Below are 23,862 nucleotides of genomic sequence, written 5' to 3'. Positions count from 1 at the left end.
CGCATTCAGTTTCCTGAAGTCATTGCAGAACCGGATGGTGCCGTCCAGTTTAGGAATTAACACAATCGGGCTGGACCAAGCACTGTGCGATTCCTCAATGACACCTAACTAACATTGCCTTCACTTCTCGGGAAATGGCTGCACGGCGCGCTTCCGAAATTCTGTAGGGTTTCACGTGAACTGTGACACCAGGTTCCGTTACGATGTCATGTTTCATTAGCGTAGTCTGCTCGGGTTTTTCTGAGAAAAACTTTTGGTTGTGAAGTAGAAACTGCCTGACCTCAGTCTTTTGCCGCTCCGAGAGTCTCTGCAACCCGTACCTCCGGTACGGTATGCGAGCAGATGGGACGGGCCAGCTCCGCTGACAAGGCAGACCGATCTTTCCAGGGTTTTATCAGATTTACATGATAAACCTGTTCAGGTTTCCGTTTACCTGCCTGGTATACTTTGTAGTTTACTTCACCAATTCTTTCCTTAATCTCAAAGGGGCCCTGCCACTTTGCTAGGAACTTACTGTCCACCGTGGGAACCAGGATCAACACCCTATCTCCGGGTGCGAACGTACGGATCTTGGCGACCCTATCAGATTCTTTTTTGGGCTCCTTCAGCCTGCATCATGTGTTCTTTGACGATAGGCATAACAGCCGCAATACGGTCCTGCATTTGGGATACGTGATTATCACCGTTTTAAACGGAGTGACCTGACCCTCCCAGGTTTCTTTGGCGACGTCTAACAGTCCGCGAGGACGTCGGGCGTACAATAACTCGAAGGCGAGAATCCCTTGGAAGACTGGGGTACTTCCCTGATGGCAAAAAGCAAATACGGAAGTAAATAGTCCCATTTCTTCCCATCCTTGTCTATCACCTTTCTCAGCATCTGCTTCAGAGTTTTATTGAACCGTTCGACCAACCCGTCTGTTTGAGGGTGATACACCGGATGTGCATAACGGTTCGATCTGTAACAACTGGCAGAGCTCCTTCATTACCCTGGACATAAAGGGGGTCCCCTGGTTGGTGAGTATCTGTTTTGATATACCAACCCGACTAAACACATGAACCAGTTCCTTGGCAATCGTCTTGGTAGCTGTGTTACGCAAAGGGATGGCCTCCGGGTAACAAGTGGCATAATCCAAGATGACCAGGATATGTTGATGTCCACGTGCAGACCAAGGAAGGGGCCCAACTAAATCCATCCCAATCCTCTCAAACGGGACTTCAATAATAGGTAGGGGTACCAAAGGGCTACAGAACCGGGGCTTAGGTGCAGAGGCTTGGCAGTCAGGACAAGACTCACAATATACACGAATATCGTGATGCATGCCTGGCCAAACAAAACAGTGTAATATACTTTCGGTGACCTCCCATCACATGTCCGTGGGCCAGGTCCAGCACTTGCCGCCGGTAGGGTTTTGGCACGACTAACAGTTGCACCTCGTCTTCCCCCTTTTTCTCTATCTGATATAGCAAATCATTCTCCAGGACCATGTAAGGATATGCCAGCCTAGAGCCAGGTTCTACAGGTACCCCATTTATCACTTTTACATTTGTCCTAGCCTGAGAAAGGGTAGGATCCTTTATTTGCTCGCTTTGGAAGTCATCTTTCTGGACTTCCAAATCCGGCAAACGGGGAGGTGGACGGCTGTCGGCCTCCTCCTCTTCCCTGGTCTCCTCCGTATCACCCGCCAAGACTGAAAACGGGAACTGCAGGTCATTTCCAGCAGACTCTTCCCCAGAGTCTTCCTGGGGGACCTCTTCCAGGGGTTCGGGACTCACACGCGCCCTGGGAGAAGAATCATGTACACTATTACCCGTGGGCATCAACTGATTCTCCCACAATTGCCAGAAGTGGGGAAAATCCCGGCCCAAGATAACATCATGCAATAACGCAGGGACGAGTCCCACTTTATGATGCACAGACCCATAGGAAGTAGTAATGCATATGACCGTGGTGAGGTACGAACAGGTGTCTCCATGCACACACGTTACAGAAAATTTGTCTGATGGTCCAGTTGGGGCTGACACCAGACTGGCCTTCACCAGAGTCACCACACTTCCCGAGTCTAACAATGCCACTACATTTTTGCCATCAACAGTTAAATCACACAAGTGTTTTTCCACATCCTTTTGACCGGCATTCACACTCACTACCCGTGCAACCATAGACATGCGGTTTTTAGAGTCTGTGACGTCGCACTGCATGGGTTCAGTAGTGACCGGACAGTTCGCAGCAATGTGTCCCATCTCTTGGCAGCGGAAACACCTAACGGGCCCCTTGCTTAGACCATAGTTCGTTACTCTCGGCCTCGCAGTGCGGGTAGTCCCGTTTTCCTCCCCCACTGTCTTAGGGATTTTTCCTTCTCCCCTACTCCCTGGAACAGTCTTACCGGTTCCACGTGGAGATGATGAAGAACGAGGTGGGGTAGCGTCATCTCGGAGTCCTTCCGCCACGGAGTAACGTTCAACCAGATCCACCAGTTGATTTGCCGTCGTAGGATTTCCATGGCTTACCCACTTCCTCAGGGCTGGCGGTAGAGCTCTCAGGTACTTGTCCATGACGACTCTCTGGATTATCTCTGGCGCTGTCAACACCTCGGGTTGTAGCCACTTCTTCGTCACGTAGATCAGGTCGAACATCTGTGACCGTGGAGGTTTATCCGGCTGATAAGCTCATTGATGCACACTCTGTGCACGGACAGCGGTCGTCACTCCCAGCCGGGCCAAGATCTCGGCTTTCAGTTTGTCAAAGTCCTGTGCGGCTTCAGGTTCTAAGTCATAATAAGCCTTTTGGGCCTCACCAGAAAGAAACGGGGCAATCAGGCCGGCCCATCGTGCCTTCGGCCATTTTTCTCACACCGCCATCCGTTCAAACGTGGTCAGGTATGCCTCGACGTCATCTTCGGTCATCTGCCAGTACCGACTCACGTGAATCACTCTTGACTCGGCTTCCAGGTTAACCTCAGGTAAGCTTGCCAGGCGCTGAGCCACCTGCTGGAGAAGCGAACGATCGGTAGCTGTCATGTCCACCAACTCCTTCAGCTGGGCCATCATCACCCGATTAGCTTCTTGCTGGACGGCGGTGGACTGTACCAGCGCTTTCACCACGTCCTCCATGTTTATGCTTCCAACGTGATGCCCGCGTTCTCCACCACAATGTGATAAAACACTCCGGGATCGCCTTTGCTAGGGTCAAAGGTTACGTGCGTTCAGCATGAAACTCAGGCGCACAGCTGGGGTCCGGGTATAACTGACACTGGGTCAGGTTTATTAAAGGTGAAAGCAATGCATAAAGAAATAAAACATAAAACAAATCCTTGCCTGTCCGGCACTAACTAAACAAAGTACAACCTAACTACCAACTGGCGGGCTTCTCCCGTCCAGCCAAACCACAGTTGCAGTGGGCACTGCTTTCACTCACGTGTGTCTCTCACACAGACAGGCTCTCTGTGTTCCCAGGCTGAGACACTCACACAACCACCTGGCATCCTTTTATATCCGTCCTCCCGTTATTCATTAGAAACCAGGTGAGATACTGACCAGACGAGGCCACATAGGAAAGGTATCTGGGCGAGATATACCTGCCCTCATCCACTATTCCCACATGATTCTCACATTGGTATACATGGTCACCCTCACCCCCCCACTGCTGGTATGTATGGTCCCCCTCACCCCCCTTTGCTGGTATGTATGGTCCCCCTCACCCCCCTTTGCTGGTATGCATGCATGGTCACCCTCACCCCCCTTTCCTGGTATGCATGGTCCCCCTCCCTCCCCCCATTGATGGTATGCATGGTCCCCCTCACCCCCTTTGCTGGTATGCATGGTCCCCCTCCCCCCATTGCTGGTATGCATGGTCCCCCTCACCCCCCTTTCCTGGTATGCATGGTCCTCCTTCCTCCCCCCCCATTAGTGGTATGCATGGTCCTCCTCCCCCCCATTGCTGGTATGCATGGTACCCCTCGCCCCCCCCATTGCTGGTATGCATGGTACCCCTCGCCCCCCCATTGCTGGTATGCATGGTCCCCCTCACCCCCCTTTGCTGGTATGCATGGTCACCCTCACCTCCCTTTCCGGGTATGCATGGTCCCCCTCCCCCCCCATTGCTGGTATGCATGGTCCCCCTCCCCCCCATTGCTGGTATGCATGGTCCCTCTCCCCCCCCCATTGCTGGTATGCATGGTCCCCCTCACCCCCCTTTCCTGGTATGCATGGTCCCCCTCCCTCCCCCCCATTGGTGGTATGCATGGTCACCCTCACCCCCCTTTCCTGGTATGCATGGTCCCCCTTCCTCCCCCCCCCCATTAGTGGTATGCATGGTCCTCCTCCCCCCCCCCATTGCTGGTATGCATGGTACCCCTCGCCCCCCCCATTGCTGGTATGCATGGTCCCCCTCACCCCCCTTTGCTGGTATGCATGGTCACCCTCACCTCCCTTTCCGGGTATGCATGGTCCCCCTCCCCCCCATTGCTGGTATGCATGGTCCCCCTCCCCCCCATTGCTGGTATGCATGGTCCCCCTCCCCCCCATTGCTGGTATGCATGGTCCCCCTTCCCACCCTTTCCTAGTATGCATGGTCCCCCTCCCCCCATTGCTGGTATGCATGGTCCCCCTCACCACCCTTTGCTGGTATGCATGGTCACCCTTACCACCCTTTCCTGGTATGCATGGTCCCCCTCCCTCCCCCCATTGCTGGTTTGCATGGTCCCCCTCACCCCCCTTTGTTGGTATGTATGGTCTCTGTTAAAAAAAATACTTTTATACTCACATTCAGACAGCCTCCGATCTTCTTTCCACGCGCACAGCCTCGCGGTCCCAGTAATGCATTACGTGAAACATCGCTGATGACGTCGCACTCTCGCGAGACTGACGTCATCTCCGGTCTAAGGCGCAAGGTATTACTGGGACCGCGAGGCCGGGCACGTGGAAAGATCGGAGGCCGTCGGAAGGTGAGAATAACATTTTTATTATTTTAATTCTCTTTTTTTACAGATCAAGGCCTGCCGCCCCATTGAGCGCTACGCCCAACTTTGCCCGCCGCTGATTGGTCGCGCAGGCCACGACCAATCAGCGGCAGGCGCAGCTTACCGTTACAAACAGCTGCGCCTGTCGCTGATCGGTAGCGACCCGCGATTTCGGTTAAAGACAGACATGATAAGGCATATATATATATATATATATATATATATATATAGATATATATATATATATATATATAGATATATATATATATATATATAGATATATATATAGATAGATAGATAGATGAAGCAAAACTATGGGTCAGGCTTGCTGATCAATGTCACCCTGAGGCGGTCATGTGTGGGATGCTATGTCCATTGTTTTTACAGAAGAACTATTTAAAGTGTTTAGGAGTATGATTAATACAGTTAGGACCATAAATATTCGGACAGTGACAGAAGTTTTGACATTTTAGAAGTTTACCAAAACATAGACAACATACAGTTCTATAATCAGTATGGGTTGAAAGTGCAGACCCTCAGCTTTAATTAGAGGGTAGTCACTCCTTAATTGGAGTAAGGGTCTAGGAACGACAGATCTTTAAAATGTAGCTATTTTTAAAGGGACCAAAAGTAACTGGACAGTTTTTACAAAAGCTCTTTCATGTGCTATTCCCTTATTAATCTATTATAAATTAAGCAGGTAAAAGTTCTGAAGCCGATTCCAGATGTGGTATTTGCATCTGGAAACTGTTGTTGTGAACTCGCAACATGCAATCAAAGGACTTCTGAATGGAAGAGAAACAGACCATCATTTTGCTGAAAAAAAGAGGAAACTTAATCAGGCTTACAGTAGAAATTTTAGGAGGTTCCAAATAAACAATTGGCACATTCTGCAAAAAAGAAATTAGCACTGGTGTGCTTGGGCACTCAAAATGATCCGGATGTTCATAGAAGACAATGGTGGATAATCGCTGAATCCTTTCCATGAAGAAATACCCCTTCACAGCATCCATCCAAGTGAAGAAAACTCTCCAGGAAGTACACAACCGTCCAAAAGTTTGGGGTCACCCAATTTTGTGTTTTCCATGAAAACTCATACTTTTATTAATCAAATGAGTTGCCAAATGAATTTAAAATGTAGTCCAGACATTGACAAGGTTCAAAAAAAAGATTTTTATTTGAAATAATAATTTTCTCCTTCAAACTGCTTTCTTCAAAGAATGCTCCCTTTTGCAGCAATTTACAGTATTGCAGACCTTTGGCATTTTAGCAGTTAATTTGCTGAGGTAATCTGGAGACATTTCACCCCATGCTTCCAGAAGCCCCTCCCACAAGTTGGTTTGGCTTGATGGGCACTTTTTGCTCCCACAACAGCTCAATGGGGTTGGGATCTGGTGACTGCGCTGGCCACTCCATTACAGATAGAATACCAGCTGCCTGCGTCTTCCCTAAATAGTTCTTGCATAATTTGGAGGTGTGTTTTGGGTCATTGTCCTGTTGTAGGCTGAAATTGGCTCCAATCAAGCGCTGTCCACAGGGTATGGCATGGCGTTGCAAAATGGAGCAATAGCCTTCCTTATTCAAAATCCATTTTATCTTGTACAAATCTTTCACTTTACCAGCACCAAAGCAACCCCAGACCATCACATTACCTCCACCATGCTTGACAGATGGAGTCAGGCACTCTTACAGCATCTTTTCAGTTGTTCTGTGTCTCACAAATGTTCTTCTGTGTGAGCCAAACCCCTCAAACTTGGATTCGTCTGTCCATAACACTTTTTACCAATCTTCCTCTGTCCAACGTCTGTGTTCTTTTGCTCATATTAATCTTTTCCTTTTATTAGGCAGTCTCAGATATGGCTTTTTCTTTTGCCACTCTGCTCTGAAGGCCAGCATCCTGGAGTCGCTGCGTCACTGTAGACGTTGACACTGGCGTCTTGCGTGTACTATTTAATGAAGCTACCAGTTGAGGACCTGTGAGGCGTCGATTTCTCAAACTACAGACTCTAATGTACTTGTCCTGTTGCTCAGTTGTGCAGCAGGGCCTCCAACTTCTCTTTCTACTCTGGTTAGAGCCTGTTTGTGCTCTCCTCTGAAGGGAGTAGTACACATTGTTGTAGGAAATCTTCAGTTTCTTGGCAATTTCTTGCATGGAATAGCCTTCATTTCTAAGAACAAGAATAGACTGTCGCATTTCACATGAAAGTTATTTTTTTCTGGCCATTTTGAGAGTTTAATGGAACCAACAAATGTAATGCTCCAGATTCTCAACTAGCTCAAAGGAAGGTCAGGTTTATAGCTTCTCTAATCAGCCAAACTGTTTTCAGTTGTGCTAACATACTTGCACAAGGGTTTTCAAGGGTATTCTAACCATCCATTAGCTGTCTTACACAGTTAGCAAACACAAAGTACCATAAGAACACTGGAGTGATGATTGTTGGAAATGGGCCTCTATACAACTATGAAGATACTGCATTACAAACCAGATGTTTGCAGCTAGAATTGTCATTTACCACATTAACAATGTATAGAGTGTATTTCTGAATCATTTAATGTTAGCTTCATTGGAAAAAAAATGTGTTTTTCTTTAAAAAATAAGGAAATTTCCAAGTGACCCTAAACTTTGGAACGGTAGTGTAGGTATTTCAGCATCGAAGTCTACCATAAAGAGAAGACTTCATGAAAACAAATTCACAGGGTTCAACACAAGGTGCAAACCATTAATCAACCTTAAAAATAGAAAGTCCAGATTAGAAATTGCCAAAAAAAATCTATAAAAACCAGCCAATTCTGGAAAAGCATTCTTTGGACAGATGAAACTAAGTTTAATCTGTGCAATCAGAATGATGGGAAGAAGAAAGTATGGAGAAGGTTTGGAATGGCTCATGATCCAAAGCCCACCACATCCTCTGTAAAACATGGTGTAGGCAGTGTGATGGCATGGGCATGCATGGCTTCCAACGTCACCAGGTTACTAGTATTTATTGATGATTGTACTGAAACAGATGCAGTTGGATGAACTCTGCAGCAGGGTTGATTGGACGACGCTTCACAGAACAGATGGACAGTGACCCAAAACATACTGCAAAACCAAAACAGGAGTATTTTAAACAAAGAAGTGGAATATTCTGCAATGGCCGAGTCAATCACAAGATCTCAACCCCATCAATCATGCATTTCACATGCATAAGAAAAAAAATTTAAATCAGAAAGACCCAAAAACAAGCAACAACTGAAGTCAGCTGCCATAAAGGCCTTGTAAAATATTACAAAAGGAGGAACCCAGCGTTTGGTGATGTCCATGGCTTCCAGACTTCAGGCAGTCAATGTAGAGACTCCATCGCAGGTAAATCAATAAAAATGAAAATTTTATTTATAGTAAAGGTAATGTGTCCAATTACTTTTGAGCCTCTGAAATGTGGAGAATTTGTAGAAGAATTGTGGCAATTCCTAAATGTTGCACAGTACACTTTTGTTACCCCACTTTACAAGAAAACTGAAAATCCACACTTCCATTTGTATTTCAGTTGTTTAATTTTAAATAAAAAAAAAAAAAGCGTGGCATGGAGAGACAAAATCTTGAAAAGTCGGTCATTGTCCAAATACATCTGGACCTAACTGTAAATCACTTGTTGATATTTTGGGAATTGGTTGATCTGTGCTATGTTTTGTCTTAGTAACTAGACGTCGGCTACTGAATTGGTGTGAGAGCAAGAGTCAAATAGACATGAAGCCATCAATGCAAACCTCTAACGAAATAAATTAATGCAATATGGAAAGGGAAGCTTTTGCATCAAATTTATTTCCTCTGGATTATGAAACAGCAGTGAGGAAGACACATGTTTGATTGAAAAGTTAGCAGGAGTTGTGAATTTTTGTCTTTTGTAGTTAGTTTAGGATGCCTCCTTTCTACAATGGCCAAATGGACATCCATTATGGTTAGACATCAGTGTAGTGCATGCCCAATCATAACCAGTGCAGTACACTGTGCAGATTAATGGCAATTTCACAAATATGACAGGACAAAATTGTGCAACAAAATAAAAACTTTTTTTTTTCTTTATAAAGGTCCTTTCTGATTTATTACTATGACTGGAAATGTCCTCTTACCCAGTGACTCCTGATGTTCCTCCATCATCAACTCAGGTCCTGTGACCACTGTACAGGGCACAAACATAATAGATGGAGAAGTGTCACAGAATGTAAATCATGTGCATGTCCCATTGTTTTCTCCCACCACACAGCCTTCATTGCCCCTGCTGCTCCTTCCCTAAAGCTGTCCTGAGTCCATCTGTCTAGACACCCAAACTACATGTATACTTCTCCCTAAACAGCCTGATCTTTGTCAACAACTTCATTACTGTACACCCAGAACTGTGGCCACTAATCCTCTCCCATGCACTCCTCACTGTGTCAACAACTCCACTCCTGTACCCCCAGCGCTGTGCTCACTACTCCACTCCTGTGCCCCCAGCGCTGTGCTCTCTACTTCACTCCTGTGCCCCCAGCGCTGTGCTCACTACTCCACTCCTGTGCCCCCAGCGCTGTGCTCACTACTCCACTCCTGTGCCCCCAGCGCTGTGCTCACTACTCCACTCCTGTGCCCCCAGCGCTGAGCTCACTACTCCAATCCTGTGCCCCCAGCGCTGAGCTCACTACTCCACTCCTGCGCCCCCAGCGCTGAGCTCACTACTCCACTCCTGCGCACCCAGCGCTGTGCTCACTACTCCACTCCTGCGCACCCAGCGCTGTGCTCACTACTCCACTCCTGCGCACCCAGCGCTGTGCTCACTACTCCACTCCTGCGCACCCAGCGCTGTGCTCACTACTCCACTCCTGCGCACCCAGCGCTGTGCTCACTACTCCACTCCTGCGCACCCAGCGCTGTGCTCACTACTCCACTCCTGCGCACCCAGCGCTGTGCTCACTACTCCACTCCTGCTCCCCCAGCGCTGTGCTCACTACTCCACTCCTGCTCCCCCAGCGCTGAGCTCACTACTCCACTCCTGCGCCCCCAGCGCTGAGCTCACTACTCCACTCCTGCGCCCCCAGCGCTGTGCTCACTACTCCACTCCTGCGCCCCCAGCGCTGAGCTCACTACTCCACTCCTGCGCCCCCAGCGCTGAGCTCACTACTCCACTCCTGCGCCCCCAGCGCTGAGCTCACTACTCCACTCCTGCGCCCCCAGCGCTGAGCTCACTACTCCACTCCTGCGCCCCCAGCGCTGTGCTCACTACTCCACTCCTGCGCCCCCAGCGCTGAGCTCACTACTCCACTCCTGCGCCCCCAGCGCTGTGCTCACTACTCCACTCCTGCGCCCCCAGCGCTGTGCTCACTACTCCACTCCTGCGCCCCCAGCGCTGTGCTCACTACTCCACTCCTGCGCACCCAGCGCTGTGATCACTACTCCACTCCTGCGCACCCAGCGCTGTGCTCACTACTCCACTCCTGTGCCCCCAGCGCTGTGCTCACTACTCCACTCCTGTGCCCCCAGCGCTGTGCTCACTACTCCACTCCTGTGCCCCCAGCGCTGTGCTCACTACTCCACTCCTGCGCACCCAGCGCTGTGCTCACTACTCCACTCCTGTGCCCCCAGCGCTGTGCTCACTACTCCACTCCTGCGCCCCCAGCGCTGTGCTCACTACTCCACTCCTGCGCCCCCAGCGCTGTGCTCACTACTCCACTCCTGTGCCCCCAGCACTGTGCTCACTACTCCACTCCTGTGCCCCCAGCGCTGTGCTCACTACTCCACTCCTGTGCCCCCAGCGCTGTGCTCACTACTCCACTCCTGCGCACCCAGCGCTGTGCTCACTACTCCACTCCTGTGCCCCCAGCGCTGAGCTCACTACTCCACTCCTGCGCCCCCAGCGCTGAGCTCACTACTCCACTCCTGCGCCCCCAGCGCTGAGCTCACTACTCCACTCCTGCGCCCCCAGCGCTGTGCTCACTACTCCACTCCTGCGCCCCCAGCGCTGAGCTCACTACTCCATTCCTGCGCCCCCAGCGCTGTGCTCACTACTCCACTCCTGCGCCCCCAGCGCTGTGTTCACTACTCCACTCCTGCGCCCCCAGCGCTGTGCTCACTACTCCACTCCTGCGCCCCCAGCGCTGTGCTCACTACTCCACTCCTGCGCCCCCAGCGCTGTGCTCACTACTCCACTCCTGTGCCCCCAGCACTGTGCTCACTACTCCACTCCTGTGCCCCCAGCGCTGTGCTCACTACTCCACTCCTGTGCCCCCAGCGCTGTGCTCACTACTCCACTCCTGCGCACCCAGCGCTGTGCTCACTACTCCACTCCTGTGCCCCCAGCGCTGTGCTCACTACTCCACTCCTGTGCCCCCAGCGCTGTGCCCAGTACTACTCACCTACACGCCCTGGACCATGCACATTGCTGCCATCCCTCACTAATCAGTCAGCGCAGGTCTTGTTCTCACACCGTGGGCTAACGTCTCCATTCCCTTTACTGTATAGTGTGTCGCTGTCGTTCTGACGTCATCAGTCGCGTTCTGCAACCGTAGGATCACGGGAGTTAATAGTCTTCAGCGTTGCTTGTGTGTAGACTCTGCACAGTCCCCGCCCCCGGCGCTCCGCTCTTCATCTGCGCATGCCCACACGACGGTCTCCTAGTTCTTCATAGTGCACCGATAGGGAGAGCTGAGGAGATTGTCATGTGAAAGATGAATGGCTATGGAAAGGGCATTGTTCACAGTCGGGTCCAGTTCTGTGCCGTAAGTAGATATGGCCATGAGAAGTGCATCTCAACTGTACCTTACACATCCATTTTCCACAGTTACATGTGAAATATTTTATTTCCAGCTCCACCATTGTTTCCCAACCATAATTTGTGCACGTTACTGTTACGGAGCGTTACTTCTCCTCGTCATGAGACGGTGGGAGTCTTGTACATACAACCAGACACGTGTGAAAGGGGCAGCAATCTTTAAGTTCCTCCAAGAACCGAAGGCGTCCATACTTGTCATCATTGAACATCAATAACTAGTGGGGCCGACACAATCTGCATATGGGAGATTTTCAGGCGGACTACAATGACCAGTTTTGAAGTGAAAACAGCGTGAGGAAACATTAGGGACTTTTTGAAGGAAATTTGCATAAAGTTTCATTGTAGCAGCAAAATGATTGAGATTGGTGACAGCATATTTTTTTCTTTGCGGGTTTTGACCTGCGATGTTTCTTTTTTCCAAAACCCAGCATGTCAATTATTTTAGCGTTTTTTCTGCATTTGTTAGGGTGGTTTCACATTAGCGTTTCAGGGTGCCACCGCTAAGCCCCGCCCCTGCCGTGCCTCCTCCGGTAGCTCCACCTACCAGCGCATGACGCTGCATGCATCCCCTATCTTTATTACTGGTTACACAGGCTGTGCGCAGTATGCGTTTGGCGGCTCATGCGTCCTTTTGACGGTGCGCCGAGCGCAACCAAATTGCAACAGTTAGCGTTTGGCGCTGGTCAGCACACAGTCAAAAGGACGCATGCGCCGCGAAACGCATACTGCGCACGGCCTGCGTCCCCAGTGATAAAGATAGGGGGCGCAGGGTGCATGCAGCGTCATGCGTTGGTAGGCGGAGCTACCGGAAGAGGCGCGGCAGGGGCGGGCCTTAGCGGCGGCCGTGCGCAGGCCGTCGCTGCGCCCTGAGACTCTTCAAAAACAGAGTAAAAGCGCAGTTGACAGCCAAAAGATTGTATCAAAAGCACATGTAAATTAAATGCATTTTTTTAATTGCTTTTTTGAGTAATGAGCCATTTTGATCTCAATAGGGAAAAACTACAGTAAAAACACACAGAATTGACATGTTGTGTATGCAAAAAAAATGCTCCCTAGGTCAACCTACAACTGAAAAAAATGCACTGTGTGAATGGGATTTTACAAAACTCATTCAGAAAACTGTGACAGTAAAACAAAACCTTTTTTCCACAGTATTAGATATGCATTAAAAAACTGTTAAAAACCCTATGAGTGAACAATACCTGTATTTGTTGCCAATGACAACTAACCATACATCAACTTTCAATTTTTCAGTGCAGTATAAGAAAATAAAAGCTTGGCCCTCAATGGTCGCTATTGGCAATAAAAGCAATTTTACTAACACATAGTCTTGATAAATGTGGCCCTGAGCATGTGGATAAAATGTCTTTTTGAGGAATCAAAAAATGAATATGATGCACAACAATGTCATTATGTCAAAATGAAATGTGCACATATTCCATCTTATGTCACTTCTTTTCCACACTTCAACTTTTTTTTTACACCTGTGAGGGAGACTCCATTTTGGATTTATGAATTCAGGCCCCATAGATTATCCAGAGATCTACCTCCACTCCTGAAATGTGGCCCCCACCCTTGGGAAGAGTACACAATTCCCAAAAGATCCGAACTTCACCAATTGGCCAGAGAATTACAGGCCACTTGTTAATGAAGGCAGGGAGGAGACCCCCTGCTGTCTTTTGTGCAAGTTTGCTTAGAGTACCGTTACACCTAGCGATGCACCAGCGATCCCGACCAGTGATATGACGCGGTCAGGACCGCTGGTGCATCGCTAGGTGGTCGCTAGTGAGCTGCCACACAGGCAGATCTCACCAGCGACATCGCAGGGGACGGGGATCGCTACTTACCTGTCAGACGCGGCGATCCTGCGTCCTCCCGCCCGGCTCCACACGTCGCTCGTCTCTCCACAGGAAGCCCAGCAGGAAGTGACCGACGAGAAATGATCCAGGAGCTTCTCGCGCGATCAGCGATAACCAGCGGGGGAGCCGGTCGGAGGTAAGTATCACATGCAGCGATATCGCTAGCAATATCGCTGCAACGTCACAAAATCGGTGACTTTACAGCGATATTGCTAGCGATATCGCAGTGTGTAACGGGGGCTTTACATCAAGGGAAAACGTCAGACCAAGCATCACTGACTTCTAGAGATGAATTATGAAAGTGCTGTGCATCTCAAGGTGAAATCCAATATACCACCAGATCCCTGGGAGCCCCCTGCACGCACCCCTGCATCTCATATTTCTCTAGCTATCCCGAGCTATCGAGACTGGCTCTCCAAAACCACTTAGCCGACCCAAGTTTGGACTTTCTGTATCGGACCAGCTCCAACGAACCTGTTGACACATTAGTCGTCCCATTTGTACCTCTTGCTAGGAAGTTATGATCCATCCTAGATATTGGGAATTATTTCAGCGAGGAGGTAAAGGGAGGAGAATTCAGTCCAACCCAAAGGGGCGGTGGAATATATGGGAGGGGGCGCGCTAAGGGTTAAAAGCTAGCTACACACAAATGTGTAGCCACTGTCTTTGTTCCACCATAGCAGAAACGTTACGTTACGTGTGGAGATGGACCAGAAACTAAAAAGGTGCCAGTGGATATGAGAGCGTCCTTCATCCACAAGTGATAAGAATGGTAACGTGACACATACAGCTAACTGCTATCCCCAACTTGTATCCTACTTTTATCTGTACCTCTGGCTGTAATTTCTGTATATTACTCTGTATATATTTGTTGTATCTAGTGCGCCTATCGGCAATTAAAATATCAATTAATTTTTATCTCGAAACCCGATTTCCCACGTCTGTGAGTCCGGCTAGTACTTATACGATACCTGGAGTTGGTTTGTGACCCGATATAAGCTTGTTAACGGACCAGGCTTATATCTGACGAGGAACTTGTGGCAGCATACCGTTCTGGTGATATTGGGGGATCCTGGCAGTGACGGACTGGAGGTTTTTATATATATATATATATATATATATATATATATATATATATTCCCGACCGAGGACTGGTGATATACAGGGTGGGCTATTTATATGGTTAAACCTAGGTAGGCCATTTATATGGATACACCTAAATAAAATGGGAATGGTTGGTGATATCAGCTTCCTGTTTGTGGCACATTAGTTTATGGGAGGGGGAAAACTTTTCAAGATGGGTGGTGACCATGGCGGCCATTTTATAAATGGCCCACCCAGGTGTATCCATATAAATTGCCCACTCAGGTGTATCCATATAAATGGCCCACCCTGTATATATCTCCCTCACTGCAGAGTGCCCCAATAACCAGTACATGACAGGGCAGCCTATGCGGCTACTTATCCTAGATGCAGTTCCTTGACTGACCTGAGAGTAAGGGAGGTGCCAGAGGGATGCGACTGCATAAGCTCCGTCACAAATTGGTGACGGCGGGGGGATATCCGTATCCCCCGGCTCCCCGTGTGTGTTTTCCTTACAACACCTTATTGACTGAGCCCATTTTGACCTTAATTACTGTATCAAGCCACATTTTACAATTCTGACCAGTGTCACTTTATGATGTTATAACTCTGGAATGCTTCAACGTATCCCACTGATTCTGAGACAATTTTTTCGTGACATGTAACACATGAAGTATAACATGTCACAAAAAAACGGTCTCAGAATCAGTGGGATACGTTGAAGTTATGTCTATCTAGTGCATATCGAGGTTAAACTATTTTGTGTGACATATCTATCTGATTTAAGAGCATAAGAATTAAAAGTTAGAGAACTGTTGAATTTTCTAATTGTTTGCCAAATTTTCATTTTTTTTCACAATTAAATGCAAGTCATATCGAAGAAATGTTACCACTATCATGAAGATAGTAGTAACATTTCTTCTACAGTTGTGGCCAAAAGTATTGACACCCCTGCAATTCTGTCAGATAATACTCAGTTTCTTCCTGAAAATGATTGCAAACACAAATTCTTTGGTATTATTATCTTCATTTAATTTGTCTTAAATGAAAAAACACAAAAGAGAATGAAGCAAAACATTGATGATTTCACACAAAACTCCAAAAATGGGCCAGACAAAAGTATTGGCACCCTCAGCCTAATACTTGGTTGACCAACCACTTCCGGTAACCATCAGTGAGTTTCTTACAATGCTCTGCTGGAATTTTAGACCATTCTTCTTTGGCAAACTGCTCCATGTCCCTGATATTTGAAGGGTACCTTCTCCAAACTGCCATTTTTAGATCTCTCCACAGGTGGTCTATGGGATTCAGGTCTGGACTCATTGCTGGCCACCTTAGAAGTCTCCAGTGCTTTCTCTCAAACCATTTTCTAGTGCTTTTTGAAGTGTGTTTTGGGTTATTGTCCTGCTGGAAGACCCATGACCTCTGAGGGAGACCCAGCTTTCTCACACTGGGCCCTACATTATGCTGCAAAATTTGTTGGTAGTCTTCAGACTTCATAATGCCATGCACACGGTCAAGCAGTCCAGTGCCAGAGGCAGCAAAGCAACGCCAAAGCATCCGGGAACCTCCGCCATGTTTGACTGTAGGGACCGTGTTCTTTTCTTTGAATGCCTCTTTCTTTCTCCTGTAAACTCTATGTTGATGCCTTTGCCCAAAAAGCTCTACTTTTGTCTCATCTGACCAGAGAACATTCTTCCAAAACGTTTTAGGCTTTTTCAGGTAAGTTTTGGCAAACTCCAGCCTGGCTTTTTTATGTCTCGGGGTAAGAAGTGGGGTCTTCCTGGGTCTCCTACCATACAGTCCCTTTTCATTCAGACGCCGAAGGATAGTACGGGTTGACACTGTTGTACCCTCGGACTGCAGGGAAGCTTGAACTTGTTTGGATGTTAGTCGAGGTTCTTTATCCAACATCCGCACAATCTTTCGTTGAAATCTCTTGTCAATTTTTCTTTTCCGTCCACATCTAGGGAGGTTAGCCACAGTGCCATGGGCTTTAAACTTCTTGATGACACTGCGCACGGTAGTCACAGGAACATTCTGGTCTTTGGAGATGGACTTGTAGCCTTGAGATTGCTCATGCTTCCTCACAATTTGGTTTCTCAAGTCCTCAGGCAGGTCTTTGGTCTTCTTTCTTTTCTCCATGCTCAATGTGGTACACATAAGGACACAGGACAGAGGTTGAGTCAACTTTAATCCATGTCAACTGGCTGCAAGTGTGATTTAGTTATTGCCAACATCTGTTAAGTGCCACAGGTAAGTTACAGGTGCTGTTAATTACACAAATTAGAGAAGCATCACATGATTTTTCGAACAGTGCCAATACTTTTGTCCACCCTCTTTTTTATGTTTGGTGTGGAATTATATCCAATTTGACTTTAGGACAATTCTTTTTGTGTTTTTTCATTTAAGACAAATTAAATGAAGATAATACCAAAGAATTTGTGTTTGCAATCGTTTTCAGGAAGAAACTGAGTATTATCTGACAGAATTGCAGGGGTGTCATTACTTTTGGCCACAACTGTATATGACTTGCTTTTAATTGTGGAAAAAAAGAAAATTTGTCCAAAAAATGATAAATTTCACATTTTTCTAACTTTTAATTCTTATGCTCTTAAATCATATAGATATGTCACACAAAATAGTTAATAAATAAATAAAATTTCCCACATCAGCACAAAACAGCAACACAATTTTTTAAACATAATTTTTTTGTGAGAATGGTTAAAAGCTGACCAGCGATTTGTCATTTTTCCAACAATTTTACAAAACCAAATTTTTTAGGGACAATCTCACATTTGAAGTGCGTTGTGGGGTCAATATGACAGAAAATACCCCAAAGTGACGCCACTCTAAAAACTGCACCCCTCAAGGTGCTCAAAACCACATTCAAGAAGTTTATTAACCCTTCAGGAGCTTCACTGGAACTGAAGCAATGTGGAAGGAAAGAATGAACATTTAAAGTTTTTCACAAAAACTTTTTTAGACCCAAACTTGTTTTATTTTCACAAGGGTAACAGGAAATATGGACCCCAAAATTTGTTGTGCAATTTCTTCTGAATACGCCAATACCTTATTCGTGGGAGAAATCTACAGTTTGGGCGCACGGCAGGGCTCAGAAGGGAAGGAGCACTGTTTGACTTTTTGAATGTTTTCTGGAATAATTAATGGACACCATGTCACATTTGGAGAGCCCTGGATGTGCCTAAACAGTGGAAACCCCCCACAAGTGACCCCATTTTAGAAACCACACCCCTCAAGAATTTTATCCAGGGGTATAGTGCGCATTTTTAACCAACAGGTACGATACAGAATTTGATAACATTAGGTTGTCATATTGAATATGTCATCATTAGTGTTGAACACAAGTGCTCACTACTCGAATTTGCAATGGGTGCTCAGGTATGCACCAAATATCATGGGTGCTGGGTGACATGCTTGAATCCCTGCCCCGCAAGTTCTGCGGCTGTTAGACATCCCCCCCAAAAAAAATTCAGATATCCGCAATACTCCGTGCATACCTGAGCACCCGATGCAAACTTGAGTAGCAAGCACTTGTTCTCAACACTAGGCATCAGATCGTCATTTTATTTTTTATTTTTGAAAAAACAATTCTAACCCTAACAGAAACCTAACCCAACCTAAACCCTACCCTAACCAACTGCAAAAAATGAAAAAGATAAAAATTATAATATATATATATGTAAGTGGGTGACAAAGGGGGATTTGACAATTTTTTTATTTTGATCACTGTGATAGAGTCTATCACAGTGATCAAAAGGAACCAATAGGTAAATTTTCTTATTGTTGCCGGGTATTGGACAGCAGATCTTGGAGGGAGTACTGCCCATGCGCCCACTATTTTTTTTTCCCAGGAAGATGACGCCGGGTCGGGGGACGGTTCAGGAGGGCCTTGGGATGGCAAAGTTACCAGGGTGTCTCGGGGGCATCATTTATCTCTCCTCTGACATATCATGTCAAAAGAGAGAGAAATCATTGAAACAGCAGGCACACTTTTTTTTGTGATTGGCGTTATCCAGTGAATAACGGCAATCACGTTATCGTACACCGGAAAATCCAGCCCTAATCATGTTTTGTGGGATCTCAGCTACTTCCGGTAGCTGTGACCCTGGCGATTTTCTGACTCTGGGGGACACTACAGCCTTTTTCCTAAACGCCATTTTAAAATTGCGATGAGGGAATAAGTACTCGTAGCAGCCGCTGTTTTAATGCGTATCGGCTAAGGGTTAAGTCCAAGTGGAAGATATCAGACAGTTTTCACTGTGGGCATGTACAAAAATCACAGAAAATAAATTTATTCCCCATCCAAACTTTTGAATGCACTTGTCCAACAGTTCAATGTTTCAGTATTTTTTGAATGCAAATGTTCAATGTTTCAGTACTTTTTGCACAACTTGCTGTTCTTTAACATGGAGCTTAATGGCAAAATTCACAAAAGGTGTTTTGATCCATGAATCGGTCAATAAATTTCAGTAGTCAATTAGAATTGGTATTAAACAGTCCTCCTAATCATGCTGTTCACATTTTGACATCATGAGACCAAGAAGACACCTAACTATTGATCAACAGTATGTCAACGTAATGAGGCTTCAAGCAGGATGTTCCCAGATGGAAGTGGCCACTGAGCTTAGTGTCACAGAAAGGCAGAGAAGTGGACGTCCTTTAGCCCACAATGATGATCGCTTCATTCTGAACAATGCTCTTTGGAATCGGATGATGCATGTGAAACAACTACAGGCATATTTAAGGGAGGTGAGAGTCACCCAATTGTTACATCAGACTATTTAAAACAGTTTACATCAGCGTGGTGTGTGTGCTAGATGACTTGCAAGGGTACCTAACCACCACACCAGGCCCAGGTGTCATCGTCTTACATGTGCCAGGGAGCACCATGCATCCGCCACTGTTGTGAACAAACGAGCCTTTGGTGGCAGGGTTACAGTGTGGGTAGGTGTGTCTAATCAATTCAAAACAGCCCTAAACTTTGTGAATTGAATAATGACAAGCCCCTACTACTTGAATAACATCATTAATCCTGTCATTTTGCCTCTACAAGTGTAGAGCACAGGATAAATGTGATCTGATCGAAAATGTTATGTGCCACAAAATGCTTCCAATAAAAGCTTCAACTCAACCCACAAAAACAAGCCTCCACTAATGTCTGTCATCTGTTAACAAAAATATAAAGTCTACCCATTACTGGTAGCACAAACGCTCTGAAAAAGCAACATAGCTCACACCAAAAGAAAAGCAGGGATATATGGGTATCCAAATACCCCCCCTTCCATCTGAGTGCCACAATGTGTCTAAACCACAGTTAGCGCCCATGTGTTTGGCATTACTATAGCAAGGTGAACCCACTTAATTTTATGGGTATGCTGCTCCAAAAGAACGAGCTGGGCACAATGTATTGGCACTGCAATGGAATATTTGCCTTTCTGCTCTGCAACTTCTACTGCGTGTTTGTTTCTGGAAATCACCCCAAAATCAAAACCGTTTCTCCGCCCATAGATTAATTCCCAGAAGAGGTGTTAATCCCAAAAAGCAGTCAATTGAGTGAGTTTCTGCTGTTTTTGCACTTGGGGGCTCTGCAAATGGATTCTACAAACTATTCTAGGAAAATCTGTGTCGCAAAAGTCAATTCGTTCTCCTTCCCTCCCGAGCCCTGCTGTCACATTGATACCGTGACAGAGAGGGGCCCAAAGACTGCAGTGTCTGGTTTCACCAACTCCTGCACTGGTTAGAAGTACTTCACCGTCTTATTAAGCAGTGCAGATTTTTTCCTTGCTAGCGGTGCAAGGGTTAAACTGTTCAGTTGCCGCTCCTGGAGCTTTCCTACTTGGACTGTCTCAGCTGTTCAGAGTGGGCCACTCCCCTATGCTATATATGCTCAGCTCTTGCACTTACAGATTGTCAGTGTTAGCTCTTGGCACCTGGTTCTGGAGTTGGTGGTATAGTTTGTGAATGGAATTGGAGTTGGCTTTTGGAAAGTTGTTCAAGAGATTGTAGCTAGAAGTTTGTGTGCACATCCTTATCCTCTCCTATTTAGTTTATCCTTCCCTTAACTCCCATGTGTGCCACTCTGTTATTTGGTGAGTGTATTTTGCATGGTTGGTATTTTCATTTATCCCTGTCCGTCTTCCCTTATTTGTCTGATTAGTGTTAGGTGTCGGATTCCTGCCTCTGCACAGGAGGAATCTCGAGCCTTGGCTTCTGCGGTCTCCCATTCAGTCCCAGAGGATCCTGCTCAGCAAAGACATCGTTCCCAGCATCTTGCTCAGGCTAGTGCTGTCAGGTTGGTTGCTGCTGCCACCTCTGGGTCAGCTTTGGCAATCCACATTAGCCAACAGCGAGCAGCTCAAGAGGCTAAGTCCTTTTTGCAGCCTTCTGAGCATGCCCGTGGGACGACCTCTCATTTGAGGTCGGGGGTCACACGCTCAGGTCCTCAAGCAGCACTGATTGGGCCATCAGGAAGGTCCCAGATGGATTGCACGGCCGTGCGCTAGTATAGTCTGAAATTAGTAGTGGTATGTGTGATGATGGATGCTTGTGAAACGCTGACTGACTCATTATGAAACACCTTCCCTCTGATGCGCATGTTAGTAGGGTTTAGAGTTTCAAGTCAGCTCCGAGTAGAGGCACTGCCTAGCGCCGCAGTGCTCTCAGCTCCTATCACATGTTAGCACCAGTGTGCGCCACGCTACATTAGGCACTACGGTACCGCACGTTCAGCAACTACAGAGTGGCGCCATGCGCCAATAATGCTCTTTCAAGACCAAAACTTAGGTTGGTTAGTGGCGTCTGCCAGAGCTGCGCTGTAGGTACTTTGTGCGGTATTTACCTAACAGCTGAACCCTGTGACTGTTAACAGGGCACAGTGTTCAGTAAGGGTCTATCCTTGGCGTCGCAGTTCCGGCGCCGAATGCTAGTGGGTCTAGAGGGACTCTAACCCCGTGTCCTTGGGGCAGGGTCCTGTGACCAAAACACTAGTGTTCACTCTGTGGTATCGCGGCCCTGTAAAGCAACAGGGTCCGCCTCCTATTCACCGGGTGAAGTTAACCCATGTGTGTTTGCTATACCGCCAGTTTCCATCCGCCATTACCGAGCAGCAGTCTACCATCTCTGCATGGTGGACCCCGGGCTGCGAACGCACCTCTTCACCATCTTTTATTATTTGGTGCATTCCGCCAGCCCTAATATTATACTAGCTCCAGGGTCGGGCTAGTAATGGCGGACGAACAGCGACTGCTGCAATACATCCGGCAGCTTGAGGGCAGGTTTGCGGCTCTCGAGCGTTCAGCCTCAGCTGCGGATGTTCCTGCAGTCGCTGTTCAGGCAGCCACAGAGGCTGTCTCCTGTGTGACAACTGCCATCCCCGCCCTGACTTTGTCCTGCCTCCCACTGCCCGAGAAGTTCTCTGGTGATAGTTCTTCATGTAGGGGCTTCGTGAGCCAGTGCTCTATACAGCTAGAGCTGCTGGCGGCACGATTACCCTCAGAGCAGGCTAAGGTGGGATTTGTTGTTTCCCTCTTGTTGGGCAGGGCTTTGGAGTGGTCCATACCGCTGTGGGAACGCGGTGATCAGGTGGTGCAGAGCTGTCATGATCCAGGTTGGATATGACAGATTAAATGCACAAAGTAACCTTTTTTTTTCCCTTGGCTATGTGCCAAGGTTTGTTTTTTGCCCCCGGTGGCCATTACGATTATTGCACTGTGGTGTCTTTTGTTCTAAATTTGTCCCCTGGTGGTGGTGAGCATCATTGCACTTGGTTACTTTAGTTTGTGCACGCAATTATGTAACAGGTGTGATTGCTCTATAAGAGAGTGTCAGGTGTGTCAATCACGGTTGGTGATTAGTCCTCAGTTTCAAGCAAGCCTGGGTGAAGGATGGAGCTGAAAGAGAGTCCCGGGCAGCTCAGTGAGAGTCCTGGAGTGGCAGCTATGGTGTCTGCGAGGAGGGCTGGCATGGCTTGGTGGAGTTGCAGCTATGGTGTCAGCAAGGAGTTCTTGCATGGCTTGGTGGAGTGGCAGCTATGGTGTAGAGCTGCACTCATGATGCTGGATTCGGTTGCTGAAAAGCTGGACTCAAGATGCTGGACTCTTTTGCGGAAAGCTGGATTCATATGCTGGACTCTGTTTTCTGGACAGCTGCACGCAGGTGGTGGACTCTGTTCGCTCCAAGGCTGCACTATGGTGTTGGACCCGGTCGGAGGAAAAGATGCACGCAGGTGGTGGGCTCTGTTGCTGGGAGAGTAAGCAACAGAGCAAAGCTAAGTGGTGTTCCCCTGTTTTGTCTCTTTTCCTTATGTGTGTTTAGTGCAGTGGTGGGATTAGTTTCCGCACCGACCAATTCCCTAGTGAGGGTTTAGGTGCAGGGCGAGCTAGGGTTTAAAGGTATCCTGAGCGGCGCCCAGTGCGGAACCGGCCTAGGGAACGCTAGGAGTGTAGAGACACTGACTCAGGGGAGTGCAGGAGGTCTCCGCTTCCCCGTTTCCCTATCGCAGGGCCACCATTGATATTGTTACCCAGGTTTCCCCTTTATTGTTTAAATTCGCCCAACTGGAGGCGGTGTTTCCAGGGTCACGCGTGTCATCTAAATCCTCCCTGCTGGGGGCGCTGTGTCCAGCCACGCGTGACCGTGACAAGAGCGCTTCTCAGTTCTTGGCCGCTCTGAAGCAGGTCTTCTTGGGACCGCGAGCCACCCATGATACCGTGCTCCAGCTGCTGGCACTGTCACAGGGCTCGTTCTTGGTCAGCCATTATGTCATCCGGTTCCGGACCCTGGTCTCTGAGCTGGAATGGCCAGACAAGGTCCTCATCCCAGTGTTCTGGAGAGTCGTGGCTGACCACGTGAAGGACGCCCTGTCAGCTGCACCCTGTAACTGTTAACAGGGCACAGGGTTCAGTAAGGGTCTCTCCTTGGTGTTGCAGTTGCGACGCCGAACGCTAGTGGGTCTAGAGGGACTCTAACCACGTGTCCTTGGGGCAGGGTCCTGTGACCAAAACACTAGCGTTCACTCTGCGGTATTGCGGCTGTGGTGTAATTACTACTGTGTCCGCTAGGGGGCGCTGTGTGGATGTCCCAAGAGAGAGGATGAGTGGCAGAATGCTGAGTGGCCGTTGTGTATCTCAAAGTGGGTGGCTTTGAGATGAAGGCTTG

At 47.7% G+C, this 23,862-nt stretch overlaps 1 protein-coding gene across 4 annotated transcripts in view; it reads right to left on the bottom strand.

Annotated features, from left to right (window-relative positions):
- Positions 1–11,470, bottom strand: part of LOC141073604 (uncharacterized) — a 103,047-nt gene extending 91,577 nt beyond the window's left edge. For 2 of the 4 annotated variants that reach the window (XM_073560896.1, XM_073560897.1), the window contains exons 1-2: positions 11,325–11,470; positions 9,069–9,116 (exon numbers count right to left, since the gene is read on the bottom strand). In XM_073560896.1, coding sequence (XP_073416997.1) covers positions 9,069–9,096 — 28 coding nt within the window. In that variant the 5' untranslated portion in view covers positions 9,097–9,116; positions 11,325–11,470. The remainder of the gene's footprint in view (positions 1–9,068; positions 9,117–11,324) is intronic. The other 2 variants (XM_073560894.1, XM_073560895.1) reach the window with 1 other exon arrangement.
- Between the last annotated feature and the right edge of the window lie 12,392 nt (positions 11,471–23,862).

The sequence above is a fragment of the Dendrobates tinctorius genome, unplaced genomic scaffold, assembly GCF_039654945.1.
Source record: "Dendrobates tinctorius isolate UK_male_01 unplaced genomic scaffold, ASM3965494v1 ptg000308l, whole genome shotgun sequence".
In the NCBI taxonomy this organism is placed as follows: Eukaryota; Metazoa; Chordata; class Amphibia; order Anura; family Dendrobatidae; genus Dendrobates; species Dendrobates tinctorius.
The sequence above is the reverse complement of the archived record's forward strand: the minus strand, read 5'-3'. Positions and strand labels throughout refer to the sequence as shown.